General features: G+C 40.5%; 1 protein-coding gene across 1 annotated transcript in view; it reads right to left on the bottom strand.

Moving 5' to 3' along the window:
• Window positions 1-27,063, bottom strand: part of LOC117487633 (protein FAM184A-like) — a 181,859-nt gene that overhangs the window by 32,830 nt on the left and 121,966 nt on the right. The window contains 3 exon segments of the mRNA XM_034136266.1: window positions 8,747-8,874; window positions 14,690-14,843; window positions 24,708-24,920. Of these exon segments, the coding sequence (XP_033992157.1) occupies window positions 8,747-8,874; window positions 14,690-14,843; window positions 24,708-24,920 (495 nt within the window).

Raw genomic sequence — 27,063 nt, 5'->3', positions numbered from 1 at the left:
TCTTACATTTTGAACCCAAATTCCTGTACTTTCTACTTCTTACATGTTGAACACAAATACCTGTACTTTCTACTTCTTACATGTTGAACACAAATACCTGTACTTTCTACTTCTTACATGTTGAACACAAATACCTGTACTTTCTACTTCTTACATGTTGAACACAAATACCTGTACTTTCTACTTCTTACATGTTGAACACAAATACCTGTACTTTCTACTTCTTACATGTTGAACACAATACCTTACCTGTACTTTCTACTTCTTACCTTTTGAACCCAAATACCTGTACTTTCTACTTCTTACATGTTGAACACAAATACCTGTACTTTCTACTTCTCTCATTTCCAAACAGGCTGGTTCCTTTAGTTTGAATGTGTGCTTGGTGGCGTGATCATTATTATTTAGAGTCATTGCGTGCCTATTGATTTGAACACGATCCGTGTATCCATCATTTCCTGGTCTTCTCTAAAGAAGAGGGACCAATGCAAACGTTGTCATGTTGCCGTTGTTCAGCGTGGAAACATTCATTAGCTAACAATGACATTATTGTTCTATTAATATAAAAGGGAGGTCAGGTACTCTTTAAAACAGCTGCTAGTTATGGGTACTTTTTACTGAAGTACATTTCAAAGCCCATACTTGAGTAAAGGATGTGTGTACTTTTGCCATCTCTGCTTCTTGACTACTTTAATTTCAGGGAGAATTAACTTTTTGTCATTTTTCCGCATAGCAAATGTTCACCTACTTTTATTATGGTATTCTTTTTTACCACGGTTTTGTACCAACTTGATTTTATCACACGTTAGTTTGCCTCTTCTATTTAATAAGTTAGCTTTCTTATTTTATAAATGCTTTCAATTGCACTGTCCTTCTTGTGGTTTTAACTCCTGATTTAAGTTGAGACCACAGTCATGTCACCTTTACACAAACTGAGAGGCACTATATATCTAAAAGTAGACACTATGGTGACAAAAATCTGCATCACATAACAGATTCATACTGTCAGCATTCAGTTTCTGTTTATAAGTGGCCTGTGATATAAACTGAAACTGTTCTCCGATGAGATATATAATCTCAGGCTGTTAAATGGTGGTAATTAATAAATGAACTGACAGTGAATCATTAACATTCACTGTCCCACAATGCATTGTAACAATAACTGTAGCCACTATGCTGTTCTCATAAATGCACAGCATGGTTGTGTATAACAATATGGATTGCACTTGACTTTAGTACTGAAGGGCCACTTTACAAAAGAGTCTCTTAGACCTTTGATTTGTAAAAGGGATAAGTGACAATTCTGCTGGTTATTATGTGTAAAGAGGGAGCGTTAGAGTATATCAAAATGAATCTAGTAAAGCTTCAACATATCAGAATTAGAATCAGAAACAGGTTTATTACAAGGTAGGTTTAAACGTACGAGGAATTTGACTTGATCACTCATAATGTTTTTTAAAGTTCTCCACGTCTCTGAATGACGTCCATGCCAACCAGCGATCTAAATGACTCACGCCCCCCCCGCAGAGCGTCTCAGTTTCTCATGACTCGAGACTCGGGGGTATACAAGTCGTGATTTCAAAGTGAGAAATGAGTGATTGTCTCAGCGGGGAGGCAGAGAACAAGGCGTAGGTTCAATCCAACTCTGAAGACGCAAACTGACTTTTACAACGAGTCCAGTTTTACAAGAAAGCATAAAATCATGTTTTTTAAAGCTTTAACAAAAATCCTAAAATGTCGGTACTGGCTGATTAGGAAATATGTTTTGAACAAAGTACTTGACTGGACAAAATGAATTCAAAGTAGTAATAAATAATATGTTTTTCCTGATAAATGTCTAAGCACTAAATGTTTACGAAAGGACTTTTTGATCCTATGCACTTGTAAATAAAAGTGGTTACGGTATACAAGGTTTTTGTCAACATAAGTTAAATTAAATCACTTTACACATTACATTGCTTTTCGCTGACGCTTTTATCCAAAGCGACTTACAATAAGTGCATTCGACCAAGAAGATACAAACTTGAAGAAAACAGAATCATATAAGTACATCAGGTTTCATAGAGCGAAACATTTCAAGTGCTACTCAAATGGCTTTAGATAAGCCAGTCCTTTGTTAGTATATAAGTGCTTTGTTAGTTGTATTGCTCGAAGTGGAGTCGAAAGAGATGAGTTTTCAGTCTGCGCCGGAAGATGTGTAAGCTTTCTGCTGTCCTGATGTCAATGGGGAGCTCATTCCACCATGTTGGAGCCAGGATAGCAAACCCACGTGTTTTTTCTGATGGGAACTTGGGTCCCCCTCGCAGTGAGGGTGCAGCGAGCCGTTTGGCCGATGCAGAGCGGAGTGCACGTGCTGGGGTGTATGGTTTAACCATGTCCTGGATGTAGGAAGGGCCAGATCCATTCACAGCATGGTACGCAAGTACCAGTGTCTTGAAGTGGATTCTAGCAGTTACTGGAAGCCAGTGAAGGGAGCGGAGGAGCGTTGTGGTGTGGGAACATTTAGGAAGGTTGAAGACCAGACGAGCTGAGGCATTCTGAGCTGCAGAGGTCGGATGGCACATTGTTGGAGAAATACTGTTTTCTCCACTCTTTGGGTTGTTTTAATGCACTGATATCATGTGTGGCTCTGAGACGTTGCAGCTGCCTCTTTATGATAACAGAAGGCAGAGCATTTTAGGTTGTTGATATAATCTGAGCAGACAGGCACGTACTTGTTGTCTCCTATATTATCTCACATTGCTGGGAGTCCAGAAGTCGCAGATGACCCATCCAGATGACCCAACTTTCCGACACCCGCGGCTGACATTCCGGCACCCGCGGCCACCTCGTTTTACGGCTTTACTCTCCGTGTTTTGGACTATACACAGTAAGCCTGATGTTTTTTGCTGCTCCTTTGAGCAACATACCTCATGTGTGTGAGTTAACCCATATCCTTTGTATGTGATTTAACTCTGCTCCTTCTTGCAAGAATAAACTAGAACCTGATCATTGATTCTCAACCTGGTGTCGAGTGATATTTTCCTAACACACATGCAGGTAGACCAGCCAGGAGGGAGTTGCAGTAGTCTAGGCGATTTTATCATCTGTATCTACAAACCATCAACATGCAACACTGCCAACTTAAATCCACATTATAATAATAAAAAAAGTGGACATTGTTTGTCAGAATGATCATTATGATTAGAGACTTTAACGGAGAGGAAAAGTTGTTTATATATTCTCTTAACTCCATCAGAGTCAGATTAAATATTGTCAAACTATAGTCTGATAATGATTCCCCACTCTGCATAAATCTCCCTCCATTTAGTGATTGCAAAGACAGTGTTCAAACAGCCAAAAGCCATAATGGTGTTTAATAACTTTGTGGTCACTATCTGTCTCTATCTGAGCGTCCCTCAACATTTTAATTGAATGTGATTGGCTGATTTCTGCTGTCCATAAAACTAGCGGCTCAATTAAACACAATGGGGATGGGGCAGATTAATCCTTAATGACTCATTTACTAATTTCACTCGCCATCTCATCACACTGCTGGCTCCATTCAGAGTAGAGAGGACGCACAAAGGCAACACAATAATAATAAGAAAAACCCGAAAGCACACAGGAAGAGGAGGAGGAAGATGACAGCAAAAGAAAGGAGGAAAGAAAAATAAATGCTGGAGAGAATGTATTGAATCTGGACTATTTCCAAGGTCCAATTTAAAGCAAATATTGTCTGTTTGATGTTCACAGCAGGGAGATATAACTGCAGTTTTTTGGGCAAAGAGTCTTTTTTTAAAGGGTCCCTCCCTATTATGCTCATTTCCCGGTTCATATTTATATTTTGTGCCTCTACTCTACTTTAAAGTGGACCTATCATGCTATATTTGAATAATATAGTGTAGGACCATACCTATATAAGGCATATTTATACTTTTTTTCTTTTTCAAAATACCAAACAGATCATGCATTTTAGCCATGCCTCATTTTGCTCAATTTGACATTTTTTATCCCTGTTTTAGCAAGGGCTGATTCAGTGAGAACAGCACCACCTACTGGCCTGGCATATGTACTACAGCGTCTCCAGCGCTTTCGAACGGCAATGGCCGTGGCTGTCTCCTCCTGATTGGTGGAGTTGGCCCAATAGCCGTAGCGCCACCGTCCTGACGTCAGGACAGTGTTCAAATCTGGATCAGTTTTTATCAGATCCGTTGCAGCCCCTTTTTTAGAGATTTGGGTATGGAGGAAAATAGAGAGGGTTGTGTTTTCTGGCACTTGGTGAGTTCCCTGGAACACCGGGGACACATATTCATGTATACAAGACGTACAAAAGTGCATTTTGCATGATAGGTCCCCTTTAACTTTTGCAGACCATGTACATGCACAGAAACCTTTATCACACACTACAGGAAAAGGGAAAGCCACAAAATGCATAATATATTTTTTCACATCTTGCCATTAAAGGTAGGGTAGGTAAGAATGGAGAAACTAGCTCGAGTGCGCTAGAATTGGAAAGTACACAACCGAAAATAATCTGCCCCTTCCTTCAGACTTCCTTACAGAGCCCCTCCTCCAACACACACGAACGCACACATGACCAATGAGGGCACGAGATAAGTTTGTGCACAGATGGAAGGCTGACAGGCAGGTAGGCCATCCAGTTATTTTAGCCGGGCCGGCTCAGATGATTGGTCGTGCTTTTCACAGCGCCACGGCTTCCACAGATGAACATTTTGTTATGGATTTATTGTCAAAGCATTTAATGTATTCATTGCTATCAGGGATGTTAAGAGCATTCCATGGAATATAACAAAAAGTGTTTCTGAAGTGAATTACCTACCCTACCTTTAATAATGCATATCTTTGATCAAATGTGAAAATCTAAAAAAACACTTCAAAGGGTGTATCATAAGCCATACATTTATATATTTTTGTGAATAAACAGGTATGTATTATTTCTTGGACTAGGGAGAGCATAATAAGCATTTTTATTCTGACTGTAACACTAGCCCTTTAGAGAAATATGTTTTTAGAGGTTTTAAAGTTACTTGACATCATTAGCCATTATCAGTCGGCCATAAATAGACATTTAGCTTTTAAAATCCTTATAAATCACAATAAAAACTGCAGATGAAATAGAAAGGACAGGGGATTAATGATTAGATGAGCTGAAATGACAGCACTTTTAAGATATGTGACATATTTTGATAAAAAAAAGGTTATTTAAGTTCAGAGACGAATAAGCACTTTGTCAAAAACACTCAAATCTACATCCTAAATAGAACAATGTAATGGAAATAGAACAGAGTAAATAAGTGATGTGCAGAGACGCTGATGATGTGCTAATTGATCAGACAGCTCTGTCAAAAACAACCACACACGGCACGCACGCCATCAGTCCCTTCCTCCCCGTCTGTTAAGTAATTGGGAATATAAAAACATTATTTATCGCAGCGTGAAGACTGTCTGCAGCTGAGCTCTAATGACTCGAAGCAGGAGGTTTCAGTTTACGTGCCATCAGGACTCTGGCTTGGTAAATATCTCTGAGTTTAAAAGTTGTGCTTGTTGTTTTACTAGATAAGGAAAATAACTTGTTGGGTTAACGTGTGTGTTGTGAAATCTGCTGGATTATTTTGAAGCAAAGCAGGAGAGATAATGGCAGATGGTTAAATAAAGGAAGTATACTGTAAAGCCACTGTTAAATCACAATGGCCAAACAGTGAAATGTGCCTAAAACACATAATATAACTTCAATGTCCCGAATACTAATCCTTTGCTGCATGTCTTTTGAATGTCTCTCAATCTTTGTCCTCATATTTTGCATCTCTGCTGATTCTCTGCTGTAAAAATGACAAAAAACACATCTCACAAAAACAAGAAAAGGTGTTTAAAGTAACTTTGCTTAAGCTGATTTGTGCAGATGGTTGATAGTATTTAGTTTAGTCAGCCTACTGCATCTTCTCTTAAAGGTGCCCTATTATGCTTTTTGGGGTTGTCCCTTTCCTTATAGTGTGTTATATAGGTTTGTGTGCATGTAAATGGTCGGCAAAGGCTAAAATCACTGTGTTCCCTGTGAGACACACACTCCGCCCCTGCCTGAAAACGCCTCCATTCGACTAAAATGAGCATATAACGGGCCCTTTAAGTAATTCTAGTACATAAAGAGGGAATAGATGCATTATTTAAATGACAAATAGACTACTTAGATCTATTTAGGGGACAAATCAACCTTGTGTGCTGCAGTAGAGACTCAAATATGAGACATTTTGCTGCAGGAATCGATTGAAATATGAACAATTTCCCCTATTTTCGCTGCAGCGTTATGACTGACAGACTGAAACACTGGAGTGTTAGCCTTTTATCGGCACCCTATCGCCGTGGCAACAGTAGATGAGAGGGTCTGATGGCGGACAGTGGGAGAGAGGAGACCTCCAGCTGTGCAGCTCTGAGAGAACATCTGTACGACGAGGAGCAGAGAGGAACTCACCGTGTTCAGGGCAATTAGTGAGATTTACAAGAGACGCTGAGAGGGTCGCCTGCTGAGTGTGTGTGGTGTGTGTGTGTGTGTGTGTGTGTGTGTGTGTGTGTGTGTGTGTGTGTGTGTGTGTGTGTGTGTGTGTGTGTGTGTGTGTGTGTGTGTGAACTTGTTGCAGCTGGTATTTGAGGCACTATGGCTATTTAGTTTCTGTGTGAAAATCGGCAGAGATTTCAATGAAAGACTAATTATAAAAACTCAATAAAATATAATATCTGAAACCGTTTTCTAGTGATTTTGATCTCTATAAATATTTTTTAGGTATATATAATAATTGTTTTGTCATTAAAATGTGTGCAAGATGTTATATTTAAGCAGCTTGTTTTGTCTGAGAGTATAAAGTAGAAAAATATATAAAAATAAATACATTTTGAGTTGAACAACAATCTATTATTGACTCATCGCCCCAGTATCACCTCTGGTTAAAAACACATTTTCTAACAAATGATTTTCATACTTTTTGTTGTTAGCATTTTTTAAAGCAAAAATAACTTTATATATGTGTGTAATCTCCTCTGTATAGTAGTTTTATAGTGGTAGAGTATGCCACTATTTGATTGGATTCAAGCTGCCTTCATACAGGACCAATGCAGCATGTAATCCAGTTTGATTTAATCTCATTGCTATCAGCCTCACTGTTTACTGCTACTTCACAATACAAGCATTCAACTGGTGAAACACTGGGTGGCTTTTATTGTGAAGCAGTCACAGGAAACACAATTAGTGATTACAATGCTTAAATCAACAAGCAGTGAAATCTTATGTACTATAACTTAAAGTTTTTTAATACCAATAAACTGTATTCAGTTTGACTTCAAACAGCTTTCTGCAGTTGTTATCAGCGAGTCCATCATCCACCAAGTGGGTATTTCACTTCCTGTGTTTCTCACCAGAGTAGTTTCCTTGGAGACAGTGGGTGATATAGTAAAAATAGTAAATGTGTGAAACAGAGGTGTGGATTTCTTTCAATATCACAATCTTATATTTAATTAGAACATTTTTTGTGACAGTAGCTTTGTTTCCAAGCAGCTGTCAAAACTGGTTTGGGAGTCCACAGATGATCAACTCTAAAGACTTAGGTTTTTAGGTTTGCAGCTGTATTTTTCAAATGGATATTAACATTAAAGGTCCCCTATCATACTGTTTTTCATCAATATATTACAGGTCTCAGATATATACAGAACCTGTCTCTGATTGGCTGAAACACCAAACAGATCATTGCAGCATCCCATAATCCCCTCTGTTTCAGCCCTGTTTCCAAAGTGCTGATTCTCTGTCTGTTACTTTAGATGAAAATAAGGAGCCCCTCCCCACGCCCCTCTGAGAGATATCTGGTTACAAAGAACTCAATGGTGCTCTAGGAGGAGATTCAGGTGATAAGGTGGGGGGGGGGGGTTACCTTGGTTGGTGATTGGCTAATGGTTACACAAGACAAAACATCGTTATGACATCATAAAGTGGCCAAATTCTGATCAGCTCATTTTCAGACAGGTTTTTATATAAATGGATCAGGACAAAAAGAGAGAGAATCTTTGTTCCTGAAACTTTCAGAATCTCTTTACACAGAGGGGACACATGTTGATGAAGAAGAGACATGAAGAAGAGGGGACACATGTTGATGTAGAAGAGACATGAAGAAGAGGGGACACATGTTGATGTAGAAGAGACATGAGAAGAGGGGACACGTGTTGATGTAGAAGAGACATGAAGAAGAGGGGACACATGTTGATGTAGAAGAGACATGAAGAAGAGGGGACACATGTTGATGTAGAAGAGACATGAAGAAGAGTGGGACACATGTTGATGTAGAAGAGACATGAAGAAGAGGGGACACATGTTGATGTAGAAGAGACATGAAGAAGAGGGGACACATGTTGATGTAGAAGAGACATGAAGAAGAGGGGACACATGCTTGATGTAGAAGAGACATGAAGAAGAGGGGACACATGTTGATGTAGAAGAGACATGAGTAGAGGGGACACATGTTGATGTAGAAGAGACATGAAGAAGAGGGGACACATGTTGATGTAGAAGAGACATGAAGAAGAGGGGACACATGTTGATGTAGAAGAGACATGAAGAAGAGGGGACACATGTTGATGTAGAAGAGACATGGAAGAAGAGGGGACACATGTTGATGTAGAAGAGACATGAACAAGTGGATTTTGCATAATAAGTGACCTTTAAATCCCAATCGATGTATAGATGCCTCCCAGGTAAATGTCCTACCTGTGTCCGGTTGTTCTCCAGAGTTTTCTCCAGCGACAGCTTGGCGACGGCTGCTTCCTGTTGGTGCGTCTGTCTCAGGTGTTCGATGGCCGACGCGTGGATGTGGTTCAGCTCTGACCGCAGAGAGGCTGGAACGAGAGAGAGAGGGACACAGTAAGAGTTAATGATAATTATGACAATGACAATTCCCTTCTTTGGACATACTGTTACTGTATACATACAATGCTGCTCATTATAGTATGACATTTCAATAGTAAAACTGAAATAAAATACAAATAAAGTTCATAACATTTGAATAAAAGGTCCAATAAAAACGCAGAAGTGGTTAAAGTCTTAGTACAAAAAGATTAAATTACAGTCTCAATAAATCAAAAGTCCTCAAGTGTTTTATAATTCTATGGTTTTACTGTTTTCACTTCTTCTATAATCATCTTCATGAGTTATTTTACCGTATTTTGTTTCATTAGCATTGAAGTTGTGATCATTATTTGTTATTTCATGTTTAGTTTTTAAAGTTGTTCTTCTCATCAGTAGCTTGTAGAGATCTGTGAAGTCATTTGAAAGTTGCCTAAAGAATAAAGTCTGTTTGATTGATGACTGAAAATCAATGGTGAAAGAAAAGGGGATCCAGTGTTCGGGAGCTAAAACAGAAGCCTTTGATAACAAGTTGTGAACTAGAGCTGAAGTATCTACTTTCTTTGGTAGCCAGTGAAGAGAGTATGTCAAAAGTCAAACCTGCAAACACTAATAAAGCATGATTCATCTTCCCTGCATCCTGTTTTATCAGAACAACCTTGCTTTAGGAGAAGTTAGTAGGTAAACAAGTCACTTCTAACTACTGATTTGGCCCGAGACAGACCGGTTTAAAGTTCCTTCGGACTGGAATAATTTGCCACGACGCTTCACTTATTTTGAAATGTTCCCAAATGCTCTGTCTCCTTTTTGTTGCTGTTAACTGTACATGCTACAGATGAAATCCCAAGTACAAAACACTAACTTTATATACATATATATATTATTTTTGTATTGCTAGGATAATGTATTTGTTCAGGGCTTTTCTGTGGCCATATAGTAGTTATGTCCGAAATCGTATCTTAAATTGTATTTAAGTATAGTCTGTGGTTGCATTGTGATGTAATGATTTGTTATTGATTTCTTGTTATTGTTTGTGTGGGGGAAACGTCTGAAGCAATTGGAGTCAGGACTCAAGAGGAGAGCTGGAGCTTTGATGGCAAACACTGACGGTTTATTTGGAGCTTCGGCCGGAGAATTCACAAGACATGTCACGGGCCACGGTCTGACCACACGGTTGAGATGCCACAATCAATTCTGAAGACCCCTCCTGTAGCTCCAGGTTTTAACTAGTTCAGAGTGTAATAATTAACATTCTTCAATAGATAGACTAAACAGCTGAGGACACTGAATCACATTTGTTGTCGCTTATGGCTCGGGGTCATCTACACCACGAGAAGGATGTGTTCCAGGTGTCCCACAACAATAACTATCTCTGACCGAGAGTTGCCCGGTCACAAACTGGTAACAACAACAACTTGCTAGGGCAGCCCCTCCTTACGGGAGATAACGGCTGCTTACTCACTGGCCACAAAAAGCGTGACCACATCACCCCAATTCTGGCCTCACTGCACTGGCTTCCAGTTCGGTTCAGAATTGATTTTAAAATCCTTTTATTTGTTTTTAAAGCACTAAATGGGCTGGCTCCGGCCTATATAGCTGAACTCCTCCAGCGCTACACCCCAACAAGAGCTTTAAGGTCTGCTGACCAGCTGCTGCTGGTAGTGCCCAAGACCAGGCTTAAAACCCTAGGGCACCGAGCCTTCGCAGCAGCTGGCCCCAGGCTCTGGAACACTCTGCCCCTCCATGTGAGGTCGGCCCAGACCCTAGGGGTTTTTAAATCTACTCTTAAGACACACTTCTTCTCCCTGGCCTTTTAGTCAGAGCGGAGCACGACTCCTGACTTTAACCCTGTGTTTTCTTTTTAAATATCTGTTGTAATTTATTGTCTTTTATTGTGATTATAGAAATGTGTTTTTATGTGATTGTAGTTATTACATGTACAGCACTTTGGCCCGACCAAAAATCGCTTTTAAATGTGCTTTATAAATGTGCTTTATAAATATTTGATTTGATTTGATTCAAGGTTGGTCAGCTGCGTCACAGGGCGAAGGGTAAACATGTGGGGCGAAATTATTCCCTGACAGTTTGTGCTATATATTTCGCTCCTTTGAAAGATGGTTAATCTCAAGGTTTTATCCCAAATTAATACATTTCAAAACATTTCAAGTTTCTCTCTCTTGAATTAAAGTCAGAGCAAGCAGTATGTCTTTTTGATGTTCTCTAGTTTAAAAAAAGTTCACTCATTCACTGATTCGAGGTCAAACAGGCATCCTTAGACCACGATCAGTTCTCTCAAGAGAAACGTAACTTGTATGTTTTCTACTTATTAATGCTTTTTATTTCTATTTTGAGATGTTTACATTTTAGAATTGTTTATTTCTACTCCTTTAATTTGTACTTATGTGCAATGCCTTTTTTTTTTGCTGCTGCAACGCAAACATTTCCCAATTTGGGATCAATTAAGTACATCTTATGTTATCTTATCTTAAAGGTCACCTATCATGCTATTAATAGGAAATAGCATAGGTCTCAGATATATAAGAATATATAAAAAACATGTCTATGAAGTGTTTTGCTCAAAATACCAAACAGATCACCCATTCTAGCCATGCCTCATATCCCTCTATTTCACTTCCTGTTTCAAAAGTGCTGATTTGGGGTATAAAGCTTTAAAAGATTGATACAAAATAAGAGAGGAGGGGTCTGAGCTCATGTGGGACCCGGCAGCTACTGTCTAAACTAAATACTGCCGTGATGAAACGCCATATCATGGATTATCAAGGATTCTTTCTGAAACAGTATGGAGCTCAAAGGCTTTCTCTCTTGCCGGTTATACCACAAGGTGAGTTCCTTTTTATTTCCTGCTTCTTCACACACATGCTCTCCAGTACAGGTTAGCTCTGAGTGTTAGCGATGCTAATGTAAACACCGACCATATTACGTCCAAAACAGTCGGGCATTGTTTCTGATAGCAACGTTTCTGATAGGGCCGTGGGTCCACATTTCAGATATTACGTCATATCGGACGCAAATCTGGATCAGCTCCGTTGCAGCCCCGTTTTTAGAGATTTGGGTACGGAGGAAAAGAGAGAGGGTTTTATTTTCTGACACTGCGTGAGTTCCCTGACACACCGGGGACACGTATTTATGTATAAAAGACATCAAAAAGTGCATTTTGCATGATAGGTCCCCTTTAAAACGGTGTGTCATCTGCGTAGCAATTCAAATCTGTATTGAACTGATGACATTTGTACAGAACAAACGAGAGCACAAAGCTCGTCTGCACATTTGAGACTCAGTAATTTGAAGGCTTGTTACAAAAAGCCTCCACCGACCTTTAGTGTGCTCGCAAAAAAAAAAAAAGTGTTCATTAAAAGCAACGGCGTTTTTATTGCTAAATAAATAAAGAAAGTCTTTTTTTTTATGGCCGTGGCTGCTTTTACCCAAGTGGCCTTTAATCCTCACTCCAATGAACAACTTTCCTCCCAAACAGTCTAATGGCTTAGAAAAGCATAGAGAGGGGGAACACACATTATTAGCTTTCTACTTGAATGGAAGAAAAAGCTGCAGCTGAGCACACACACGTGGACACACACACACGTGGACACACACACACACACTCAAGGAGAAAATGAAGGGAAGTAAGAGAGGGGGGAGATAAAGTGAGAAGGTAATGAAAGGATGTCAGGATGTGGGAGGTGAGGGATGGATGTGAGCGGCTCTCTGGTGTCAGGACCGTGACATGGAGGTTAATGGAAGAACATTTATCACAGCGCTGGTGGGTCCAAACTGAAAACCAGCGAGATTTGTTAGCACTTTACAGTTCACTGCTGATATACTAACTGTTGTTCATATCCTTTCTTACTTTATATCAAAACACAGGCTGCACACTTTAGAAAGTCCTCTTATTCTTGCATTGAGTTAAGAAAGAAAGCAGGGAACATCCATCCATATTACATCTGTTATTACAGAAGAGGCACAGTGGCTTCGATATAAAACACTTTGTGGTTTTCTCTGAATTTATAAGGTTGGTTTTTTTTAGTTCTTAAAAGGCAGTGAATGCAGACATTTGCAAAATTAATGGTTTTCTAGAAATGTTACAATTGGTGGACCATGAATAATAGAGCATAGTAAAACACAAGGCTTCTCCATTGTCCACAACAGTCCAATCGTATTCATATAGTTTGCATCTGGCATAAACGTCACTTACCAGCATTTGAAATAAACAAAAGTAAATAAAGGAAACATCCGACTCACAACATTCCCTTTGCAGTTTTAAGCCACAGAGGTTTTTTAACTGCTTTAATATGTATGATAAATATAAATTATAAGATCACACAACCATTGAAATGGCAGTAAACCACATTTCACAGTACACTAATTATTGTATCAATAAATATGATGAAACAATATAATACATTGTTTTATGAAACTGGCTGTGCATATTGAATACTTTTATATTCAAGTACATCTTAATGGTAATACTTGGAGTCAGAGCTTGATTGCAGGACTTTTACTTAATTAAAGTACTTGTACATTGTGGTATCACTACTTTTCATAAAGTACATTATTTGAGTACTTCATCATCCACTGTTTATAGATTTGATGTAACCGTGCTCTGGCGTTAGGCTGCCTGTGTTGCAAGTGTTTTGTATTTTTGTGAACATATGAAACAGTTTCTTGAATCAGGACCGTATTCTGGCAGAAACACGTGCACTTAACTGCACATGCTATAGATCAGGGGTGTCAAACTCAAATACACAGTGGGCCAACATTTAAAAATGGGTACTAGTCGAGGGCCGGACTGGTTCAATGTTTATTACAGAACTTATTGAAATGAACTTATTGCACATATTAAACCTGGAACTAACAAAGCTTAAATGATTGCCTATAAAAACAACATTAAACATTAAATAATCAGTTGCATTCATTTCTTATGGCTCTGTCTGCAGCTTTTCCAGAGTCATTTCTTATGATTACATTTCTCCACAGGCCAACAACAGCTTCAAAAAAACTATTTCCCTCAAAGAGAAAACCAAACATGCCCTGTTGTCGTGAGAGAAAAAGTGCAGAAGGAAACTTCCATGTAAACTCAGTGTGCTGCTCTGTGATGCTAGTTCAAGCCAGATACTTGGCATCTCATCTTGGGTGCAAGTTCATCAATGTTTGGGGTCAGGCTCTGAGCTGAGGAGACCCTCAGGATTGAGTGAAGGTGCAATATACCGGAGGGCCAGATCTAATAGTAACTAGAAATTATCCTGCCGGCCGAAAATAAATCCACCAAGGGCCTGATTTGGCCCCCGGGCCTTGAGTTTGACACATGTGCTATATATGAATTCCCAAGTACAAAACACTAACTTTATATATATATGTATGTTTTGTATTGCTACAGTAGGAACATGTATTTATTCGTGGTTTTCTGTGGCTATACAGTGGTTATGTTCCAAAATGTATCTTTCATTTTGTATATATGTATTACTCTTGTCTATGGTTGAATTGTGACGTGATTGTGTTGTTTTTGTGTTCTCGTTACGGTTTGAACTATTTGTTTCGCATCTGGAAGTATCACTTTTATATCACTTTTTACATTTTGAAAGTGGAAAAGCTTTAGCATTTTCTGTTTTAGTATGACTTCGTTTTCTACCGAAACCCCAGATCTGAGCACTGCTAAGACATTTTGTTGAAAGGGAAAATGTGCTAAAGGGTCATGGGAGGGTGAATTTTTCTCACACACACCATCCCTCACACACACACACCCTCCCTCACACACACACACACACACACACACACACTCTCTCTCTCTCTTACCCAGCATGGCTTTGCCCTCGTCCTCCAGTTCAAAGCGCAGTGTCTGCAGCTCCTGCTCTGACTGCTGTTTGAGCGTCTCGATGCTCTGACGGTGAGCGTCTCTCAGAGACTGCAGCTCCGCGTGGTGGTGGTGGCGGAGACGCTCCTCCAAATCCTGAGGGGGGGAGGAGAGGGGGAGGAAAAGAGTGGTGGAGGTGGTGGTGGAGTAAGGGAAACAGGGAAGGAGTAAAGAAAATAGGAGAGGGGAGAGAAAAGGAGTGAGAGGGACATTTGAGGATAACAAGTTACGGACATAGGAGGAGATGATGGAGTGAGAGAAAAGAAATGAAAATGAAAAAGTGAGAGAAAGCAGGGAGAGATAGGGAAGTACATTAGCATTATTTTAAATCCTCTTTAAGGGCAGAAGGAGAAACTGCCCAGTCAACATACAGTGAATTAAACTGCACTGAAACACCAGCACAGTTTCTTCACCTGCTAAGTCAACATGTTTTCAAAAACACAGATTATCCTCCTCCATAGTTGGAAGAGTTGTCTTTAAGAGGTTTGCAGAAAGATTCCTGCAACACAAGCTTGACTGTGAGGGAAACTATTGAAAGTCACTCGGCTGTAGACTTTTAAAGATTCTCTCACCATCAAAATACTCTGTTATATTGACAGTTGTATCCTAGAGTTTGTGAGAAAGTAAAGGTGAGGTCACAATTGCAATGATTTCCAGTTGAGAATTGCCTTGACTGAAACTCTACTTTGATAATACTGATAATAAGTTCTAATAATTTCCTTATCTACAGTGAGTATACAAAAACAGACATATTACAATTTTTGAAAACTGACAGGCACTTTTCTACAACATGTAGTTACAGGGTATATGCAGGAATCCTGAAGTCAAATGTAAAACCTTTTAAGACCTTTTTTAAGACCCTTTCCATACATTTGAAGACCTCATCGCCACTTGGAGTTTTAACCGGTTACATTGGCGACACACTTTACCTCACATTGACTATATACAGTATTGATTGTCCTTCCTCCTTATCTTCCAACCATTTGGACGCAAACTTGCATTTCCCCATAACGATGTTGTTTAACAACCGGCGTAAACGGACCTTCGCGCGCTATCAAGCAGTGAGCGTGCGATGTCCTGTTCAGATGACGTCACATCCAACGGGATGCCATAAATAAACTACACAGAATCACACTACACACCTACGCAATGATTACATTCAGGCAGACTGTAGAATACAACCTCTTTGGACAATTTATATACTTATTGAAAACAAGCTACAGAATGTAATACCTTGGAAAATGCCGTTTAATACTTTTTAATAGCCTTCATTTTCGCTAAATTGATTTATCAACTTTTAATACTTATTAAGACCCCACGGACACCCTGAGTTACCAGGCCATAGCACGGCTAACTTGCAATACTTTTTAGGAAACACATGGACAACTAATGCTTCTTCGAACAAACTCAACAGACGCTTGTAGTGTGAACGGTTGTATTACAGTGAGCTCATCTGTCTGATAGAGTTGGCTGTCAGCTGGCCTGTGAGAATAAAACTGAGACCAATATTACATTTGAACATTTAGAGCCAGAGCCACAAAGCAAGATAAGGTGAAGAAAACTAAAACCGCACAAAAGCCTGAAGAATTGCGGATATATGATCAAATCATTTCTACCGATAATCCTGTTTTATGTCAAAATGTACTGTCATTTATTTATTTATTTGTGTTAGCGTGCTATGTTATCAATGTGGATAGATCCAGTTTCTGTTGTACACATGTGGATACACAAATGATGTACAGTGTCGTGCTACTTTTCTCTCTTCCTCAAGTAAGTCAAACCCTGTGACCCCTTAGACAAAGATATATTAGTAAAGAGGACATATTTAGAAAATGTTCAGGTTGATATTAGTATTTAGTGTCTCTACTGTGACATGTCTCCATGCTTTAATGTTCAAAAAGCTCTTTATTTCCCTCATTCTCCCTGTACCTCTTCCCCCCTCTGTCTGGGTAATACATGCCTTTGAGTTAAGGTCTCATTTTCATTACCACACAAAGCCCTTAAAGCACACCATGACAGACACAAAGCTGCTGTTCACACACTCAGATCAAGCCATTTTCTGTCAGTAAGACATTAAGATGCCATTTTGCAAATTATAACCAGAGCCCATCAACAAGGAAACGTCTTCAAATGATATTCATAGAAGATGGACGGCAACATCTGCGGCATTTTAATTCACTGATATGAAATGCCTTTGGGAAATGATTCATGAGAGGACGACAGCCCTGAATATTCAAATGAATCTCGTTCAGAGTCATCGAACATCAGTCTGTGATTTTAAGCGTTTGACGGGAGCCCGTGCTGTTTTTATGGTAACGCTGAAAACAGACGTGGTACAGATCATTAAAGACAAGATCTTAGTGAGTCAGAGGAAAAAAATGATGTTGGTATAATAAGTAAAATAAGCTTCCCAGAGCAATACAAAGACAACTATCATTCAGCCTCATTTACTCACCAAAGTATACTTATTGTTTACTATTGTTGTATTATGTTTAAATGTGGCCTCATTTTATGTCTAATAAAACTGCTGCAAATCACACAAAAGACACAAAATGACACAGAATGACCACAAAAATACACAAAATGACCACAAAAAGAAACAGAATGAACACAAAAATACAGAATGACGACAAAAGACACAGACTGACCAAAAAATGACACAAAATGACACAAAATGACCACAAAATGACACAAAATGACCACAAAATGACACAAAATGACCACAAAATGACACAAAATGACCACAAAATGACACAGAATGACCACAAAATGACCACAAAATGACACAAAATGACCACAAAATGACACAGAATGACCACAAAATGACACAAAATGACACGGAATGACCAAAAAATGACACAAAATGACACAAAATGACCACAAAATGACACAAAATGACCACAAAATGACACAAAATGACCACAAAATGACCAAAAAATGACACGGAATGACACAGAATGACCACAGAATGACACAGAATGACACAGAATGACCACAGAATGACACAGAATGACCACAGAATGACACAGAATGACACAGAATGACCACAGAATGACACAAAATGACCACAAAATGACACAAAATGACCACAAAATGACCACAAAATGACACAGAATGACCACAAAATGACACAAAATGACCACAAAATGACACGGATTGACCACAAAATAACTGCAAGAGACACAAAATGACACCAAAAAGAGGCATACTAACTCATAAGTCAACGTGTCTTGTAAGAGTGTTTGTGGGGTCTTATAATGCATGTTTCATAACCCGCCCTTGTATTACTTGGACATTTTATACGTTTTGTATATTAAATCGCAGAGGAGGTAAGACAATTCTCCCTCTGAAAGGAGACAGGCAAATTATGTAGTGAGCAAGAGTGGGAGAGATAAGATAAGTGCGACAGAAGATGATAAGGAAAGCAATAAGCCGTCAGACGCTGCGCACACACATTTTGCGAACACACACATTTTGCGAACACACACACTCTGCGTACACACACTCTGCGTACACACACTCTGCGTACACACACTCTGCGTACACACACTCTGCGTACACACACTCTGCGTACACACACTCTGCGTACACACACTCTGCGAACACACACTCTGCGTACACACACTCTGCGAACACACACTCTGCGAACACACACTCTGCGTACACACACTCTGCGTACACACACACACTCTGCGAACACACACTCTGCGAACACACACTCTGCGTACACACACTCTGCGAACACACACTCTGCGAACACACACTCTGCGTACACACACTCTGCGAACACACACTCTGCGAACACACACTCTGCGTACACACACTCTGCGAACACACACTCTGCGTACACACACTCTGCGAACACACACTCTGCGTACACACACTCTGCGAACACACACTCTGCGAACACACACTCTGCGTACACACACTCTGCGAACACACACTCTGCAAACACACACTCTGCGTACACACACTCTGCGAACACACACTCTGCGAACACACACTCTGCGTACACACACACACTCTGCGTACACACACTCTGTGAACACACACTCTGCGTACACACACTCTGAGAACACACACACACTCTGCGTACACACACTCTGCGTACACACACACACTCTGCGTACACACACTCTGCGTACACACACTCTGAGAACACACACTCTGCGAACACACACTCTGCGTACACACACTCTGCGTACACACACTCTGCGTACACACACACACTCTGCGAACACACACTCTGCGTACACACATTTTGCGAACACACACTCTGCGTACACACACTCTGCGTACACACACTCTGCGTACACACACACACTCTGCGAACACACACTCTGCGAACACACACTCTGCGTACACACACTCTGCGTACACACACTCTGAGAACACACACTCTGCGAACACACACTCTGCGTACACACACTCTGCGTACACACACTCTGCGAACACACACTCTGCGAACACACACTCTGCGTACACACACTCTATGAACACACACTCTGCAAACACACACTCTGCGTACACACACTCTGCGAACACACACTCTGCGAACACACACTCTGCGTACACACACTCTGCGTACACACACACACTCTGAGAACACACACTCTGCGAATACACACTCTGCGAACACACACTCTGCGAACACACACTCTGCGTACACACACACACTCTGCGTACACACACACACTCTGAGAACACACACTCTGAGAACACACACTCTGCATACACACACTCTGCGAACACACACTCTGCGTACACACACACACTCTGCGTACACACACACTCTGAGAACACACACTCTGCGTACACACACTGTGAACACACACTCTGCGTACACACACACACTCTGCGTACACACACACACTCTGCGTACACACACACACTCTGCTGCTATTTGTAGCTTTTTGGAGGCGAGAAGTTCGGGAGATAAATGAGGTTATGCTCGTGTGTTTGTGTCGCGAGGATTTGCCACAACTTTATTACTCCCAGGATGTAACAGTCTGCAAACAGATAATGCCAGACAAACTGAATGAGAACACACACACACACACACACACACACACACACACACACACACACACACACACACACACACACACACACACACACACACACACACACACACACACACACACACACACACACACACACTACACACACACACACACACACACACACACACACACACACACACACACACACACACACACACACACACACACACACACACACACACACACACACACACACACACACACACACACACACACACACACACACACACACACACACACACACACACACACACACACACACACACACACACACACACACACACACACACACACACACACACACACACACACACACACACACACACACACACACAAAGAGAGTGTGCACCAGAAGACCAATCACAACAGAGCCGGTCAGCTAACCAATCAGAGCAGACTGGGCTCTGGTTTCAGACGGAGGGTGAAAAGAGGTGCTGCAGCACAGGCAGTATGAGAAGAGCTTTTTGAACATTAAAGCATGGAGACATCAGAGTAGAGACACAAACTACTTAAATGAACCTGACAATTAGCAGAATGCATGGGCGTCGCAGCCATTATATGAGGGTGGGACAAGTCCCCCCCCACCTTTTAAAATGATTAGTTTAGACCCCCCCACTTTTACTATGTGGAAAGTCCGTGAATCGGTCAATCCACTCGCCTCTCTCTGTAGAGCGCTGTGTCAGTGCTTCATTATCAAATCCATTCCACTTGCTTATTGTGAGAACGCCCAAATCAATGAAACTCCGTCCCATGTTTTCACTGCTACTTTGTACCGAGGCAGATTCTCAGAGCCGTACACATGAGCCGTGCACATGAGCCGTACACATGAGCCGTACACATGAGCCGTACACATGAGCCGTACACATGAGCCGTACACATGAGCCGTACACATGAGCCGTACACATGCTGCGTACACATGAGCCGTACACATGCTGCGTACACATGAGCCGTACACATGAGCCGTACACATGAGCCGTACACATGAGCCGTACACATGCTGCGTACACATGAGCCGTACACATGAGGGGTACACATGCTGCGTACACATGAGCCGTACACATGCTGCGTACACATGAGCCGTACACATGCTGCGTACACATGAGCCGTACACATGAGCCGTACACATGAGCCGTACACATGCTGCGTACACATGCTGCGTACACATGAGCCGTACACATGCTGCGTACACATGCTGCGTACACATGAGCCGTACACATGCTGCGTACACATGAGCCGTACACATGAGCCGTACACATGCTGCGTACACATGAGCCGTACACATGAGCCGTACACATGAGCCGTACACATGAGCCGTACACATGAGCCGTACACATGCTGCGTACACATGAGCCGTACACATGAGCCGTACACATGAGCCGTACACATGCTGCGTACACATGCTGCGTACACATGAGCCGTACACATGCTGCGTACACATGAGCCGTACACATGAGCCGTACACATGAGCCGTACACATGCTGCGTACACATGCTGCGTACACATGAGCCGTACACATGCTGCGTACACATGCTGCGTACACACGAGCCGTACACATGCTGCGTACACATGAGCCGTACACATGCTGCGTACACATGAGCCGTACACATGCTGCGTACACATGAGCCGTACACATGCTGCGTACACATGAGCCGTACACATGCTGCGTTTTTTGTGTAGCTGTGTCTTTAGTTGTAAAATGATGCGCGCCACAGTTTCCACGCTGCGAGGCTCCGGCGCTAACAGTTCACGAGCGCGCTCCACTAGCACCCGGATATAAGGCGCTGTTATTAGCGAGGTGGAGGGAGAGTCCTCTGTCAGACTGAGAGGCTGATAACTACAGCTCAGTGAGGTAAAGGACTCTCTGAGGGTTTAGATAGTTCACTTTAGTCTAAGTAGTGGGTCTCAAATGGTTTGGTAATCATTTATGTAAATAAGTATTTCCAAGACACACCTTTATATGATCATTATAGTTATAAAAAACAAGAGAATAACATGTATGAAATCATTCCAACTCATACTATAGGACAGTAACACAAAAATACACTTAAGTAAATGTACTTAGCTAATAGCTGTGTGTTGGTATCAGAGAGGAAACAAGTAGAGTAGGAGAGACACATAACAGGGAGGTGAATGTTTGCTAGAGCAGTCACTTTGGTTTACAGGAAAATAAATAATGAAGACTTCTGAGTTTTTAAGAACGGTGTGACTCAGAGGTGATGTTCCTTCTCCCCACTCAAACACACACTTGCCCTTATTCATACCGCCATCATGAGGACGCCGTTCCCTGACCTCCATTCAGCCTCGAGCATTAACACAATTACAGCGTCCACGGCGTCGGAGAGGGGATTTGGGGATTGTGATGTATAGCTCATCCAAATCGACCTTGACTGTGATATGGTCGGATTAGCGGTGAGGAACATTTCCTTTGGCACCTCGAGGCGTGTGTATGTTGCTTTGTGCGTGCATATTTTGACATTATAAAAGGGGGAAAACGTGGAGCTGTCAGAAGAGCGTCTTGATGTGGAAACCGTCTGCTGTCAGAGAGAGTGAGGGATGATGAATCACTGCCACGCTAACCTTGACTCTGACAAGCCTCTGCTGGATGGAAATGTCATGGATGGAGCTTCTCAAACTGATTACATAACGGCTGCAGATCATAGTCTAAGGGTTCTTTTAAATGCATATATTAATTGGATTTAATTATTTAATTACTCATACTTTGTTCGCTAACTTAATTTGGTTAGAAAAGTGTCAAAAGAACTATAATTTCACGCTGCAACTCTTACTACTTTTAAATCCAGGCTGAAGACTTTTCTTTTTGCCGCTGCTTTTAATTTAACTATTCACATCTCACACTGCACTGTAACTTGTATTCATGTACCTGTGTTATTCAAGTTTTATTATCTTTGCTTTTTAAAGTTTCTAATGTGTTTTATGCTCTTAATGTCTTTCAATTTTGTACAGCACTTTGAATTGCCTTGTGTTGACAAGTGCTATAGTAATTTAAAGTGCACCTATCATGCTATTTTTAGGCAATAGCATAGGTCTCAGATATATACAAATATATAAAAAGACATGTCTATGAAGTGTTTTGCTCAAAATACCAAACAGAGCACCCATTCTAGCCATGCCTCATATCCCTCTATTTCACTTCCTGTTTCAAAAGTGCTGATTTGGGGTATAAAGCTTTAAAAAAAAAAAATTGAAAAAAAAAAGGAGGGGTCTGAGCTCATGGGGGACCCGGCAGCTACTGTCTAAACTAAATGCTGCCGTGATGAAACGCCATATCATGGATTACCAAGGATTGTTTCTGAAACAGTATGGAGCTCAAAGGCTTTCTCTCTTGCCGGTTATACCACAAGGTGAGTTCCTTTTTATTTCCTGCTTCTTCACACACATGCTCTCCAGTACAGGTTAGCTCTGAGTGTTAGCGATGCTAATGTAAACACCGACCATATTACGTCCAAAACAGTCGGGCATTGTTTCTGATAGCAACGTTTCTGATAGGGCCGTGGGTCCACATTTCAGATATTACGTCATATCGGACGCAAATCTGGATCAGCTCCGTTGTTCCCCCGTTTTTAGAGATTTGGGTACGGAGGAAAAGAGAGAGGGTTTTATTTTCTGACGCTGCGTGAGTTCCCTGACACACCGGGGACACATGTTTATGTATAAAAGACATCAAAAAGTTAATTTAGCATGATAGGTCCCCTTTAAACTTGCCTTGCCTAACTTTGATGGTGCCAGTAAAGGCCTCCAGCGCTTCCATCATAATGAGAATTGAGTGTGCTGAAATGCAGGTTTTCTGGTTTTGCTTTACTGCAGTGGTCTCACATTTCCTCAGCCATTATTCTAGATCACTTTGCATGATAAATGTTCCCATTGTTGTACATCAGATCTCTGTCCATGGTGCTCATTTATCCCTGTATGCATGCAGTCGCTCTCCATGGTGCTGAGGTCCCTTCTTAGTGTAGTTTTGCAGCACAATGTCCCAGCACTCTGATTGCCTGCAGTATTTCTCTCAGGCTGTATCACCTGTGTAGTGACTTCTGATTGCATTGTTACTAAATGCTGCCAAAAATATCCTGCTTGACCTTTTGACAAAAGCTACTTAAACATGTGAGGCTGATATATCGATCGATATGATCTTAATCCAGCTTCTCATTGAAGGAAAGATATGTTTAAGGTCATTTTTTCTCCTTCTCAGTCCATATATGGGGCGAAATATTTGTATTAAACAAATTTAAGGGATGCATGTCATAGAAAATATCTCATATTGGCAACATTTTTGGCTATTTCCAGATCTTTTTAGTTACAAATATCCCTAAAAGTATTGTATATATGGAACTATCAAATTATATATCGAAGTATATTATCTTTTTGCAGATGCTTATAGCAAGAAAGATATGTTTGAGGTATTTTTTTCTCCTTCTCAGTCCATATATGGGGTGAAATATTTGTATTAAACAAATTTAAGCCATGCTCGGTAATATGTAACTTAAATATGTGATTAGTTTGAGGTCATTTCTTCCACACAGCACATTTCATAGGGTCAAAATCTTTATCAAAACATTTAAAGGATGCTAAAAAAATCCAGTTTCAACTCAGCTCTATGTTTGACCACTAGTAGAGCTATGTTTGTGTTTCTGGTTTACTAACTTGCACGAGGGTAAACAAGTGCATTCACAAGCATGAAATACACATTCATGCAAAGTGTCTTAAATGATTCCAAATATAGACGGAGTAACATCCTCAATAAAGCAGCAATGTGCCAGTTAAAGAAGAATGCTAGCCAGCAAACATGAATTTGTCCTTGCACGGTATTTGGTATTATTTCAAATCTTAGGATAGTACTGTTTATAAACACGTGTTTGAGTGCATGTCTGGCTCCGCCCACCTTCAGGTCCCTCTTGCGGGCGTGCTCCATGTCCTGCATGGAGCTGAGGTGCAGCTCCTGCAGGCGCTGCTGCCTCCTCTGGTGCTCCGTCTGCAGCTCGTCCAGCTGCAGCCTCAGGTGCTCTCTCTCCTGACTGAACTGCTGCTGCAGCTGCTGCAGAGACGACTGCGACTGAGACAGCTGCATCTCCAGACTCTGCTTCAGCAGGGAGATCTGCACAGGGACACAACGTCATACATGTTTGTTAGAAAAATATCACTGGTCACCGGCTTGAGCTTCAATATCAGGATCCATGTATTTGTGATCCTCTCCAGAATGGAAGTAGTCATCACATACAGAGCATCAACTAGTTCCTGAACAGTGTCCTTCACATGCTGATATACAAGAGAGGGAGTTACACAGTCACAAGATGGAGGAATACCGGTTCTTGTAGGTAATCATACATCCTGTCATGTACAATACTGAGTTTTTTCTCAAAATGTTGGTTTTTTTCTCAAAATCTGAATTTTTCTTAAAAATTCTGACTTTTTCCTAAAAATTCTGACTTTTTCCTAAAAAATCTGAATTTTTCTCAAAATCAAAAAAATCTGACTTTTTCTAAAAAATTCTGACTTTCAAAAACTTCTGACTTTCTCAAAATCTCAAAATTCGAACTTTCTCAAAATCAAAACATTCAGACTTTTTCTGAATACTTAACATTTCATGTCATGTACACAGTTGGGTCTTTGTTATCATGTGTACTCTGATATTGGAAGAGTACATTCACTATTTTCCCAATAATATTAGACAGGTGGAGGAGGAGGAAGTATCGCAGGTAAGTTCTTCCTGCAGCGGTAGGAATGATGTATAACCACAACGGCCCCTGGAAGACCACCACACAATATGGGCTATAACATACTGCTGTTGTTCAATAACCCTGTGCAATATATACAATTTCTATAACTGGCACATTTATTTTAATGCAATACTTAAAGAGGCCCTATGATGAGTTTTTCCTTTTCCTTTGTGCTAAAATCCCTGTGTTTCCCCCCTGCCTGAAACGCCTCCATTGGACTCCTTTGTTTACTTCAGTTATTTGTGACATCACTATGTAACACTGAGCTTCTATTAGCGCTCTAACGCATTGTACATGATAAGCTAAGGGGCGGGACATCTCTAAGCGGTTGACCAATCACAACAGAGCCGGCCAGCTAATCAATCAGAGCAGACTGGGCTCTGGTTTCAGACAGAGGGTGAAAAGAGGTGCGGCAGCACAGGCAGTATGAGCATTAAAGCATGGAGACATGTCCCAGTAGAGACACTAAGTACAAAAATGTGCATAATATGTCCTATTTAATGCTGTATAGACCGTTTACTACTTCTAACTGTTATTACTTGCGGCTAACTTTATATATTCACTTTCATAATGCTGCTACAGTACTTATCTTTCTATCTTGGATGTGTACTTATAAGGGCAGAGCACTGGTGGTAATCAATTAGGTTTATTAAGCAAAGGATATTAAGATAATTCTTTAAAGCCACAAGCAATAAAGTTTCTTTCTTTAAGTGAATACATTTGTTCAGTTCACTGCAGGACATAATGAGCTCTGGCTAATGTGTAGGGCAGCACTAGAACAAATTGTTAGAGAGAAGCAGCATGATTCATCAAATGAGTCTGTCTAGACGACTTCAGATAATGAGTATTTGGGAAAATGTCGAGATAAAGAAGGACGACCTTGCTCAACCTGCTGTATCTGTGTATTCCCATAAAGCTGATGTGATAAAGAATAGCACGCTTTCTCTTTTGAATCAAAGCTGAAGACTTTTCTGTTTGCTGCCGCCTTTTATTACATCTAATAACTGTTCATATCTTACACTGCACTGCCACATTTATTCATGTATTTTGACAGGTTTTTTTTAAGCAATCTTAATTCTTTTAATGTTTTTTATAAAGCGCGATTAATTGCCTTGTGTTGAAATGTGTTGTATGAATAAACCTGACTTGCCTTTACAATGTAGTGGATGGATTTATTAACACAGGTTATATGTGCATGAAAAGTCTACAAACCAGTGGGTGACTTACAAAATGGTGGCTTTTTTTTTTACAGTCCATGTGATGTACACATTATTTCTTGAACGTTTTGAAAAAGGGATATTATTTACGAAAAAATTGTAATTAAAAAAATATATAATATAATAAAACAACATGATAATGTGTGATTTTTTTGGGAGGATCTGTACACAATAAAATGTGTAGAATACATTTAAGTTTCCTTTTGACAAATATTTAAACTTTCACAAACATTGCATCACTTGTCATTTGGATATTTTACTCGCACACATTGCGATTCAACTTCAAATAATAGTTCATCTTGTA

This window comes from Trematomus bernacchii, unplaced genomic scaffold (assembly GCF_902827165.1).
Source record: "Trematomus bernacchii unplaced genomic scaffold, fTreBer1.1, whole genome shotgun sequence".
Classification (NCBI taxonomy): Eukaryota; Metazoa; Chordata; class Actinopteri; order Perciformes; family Nototheniidae; genus Trematomus; species Trematomus bernacchii.
This window is presented reverse-complemented; position numbering and strand designations above follow the sequence as displayed.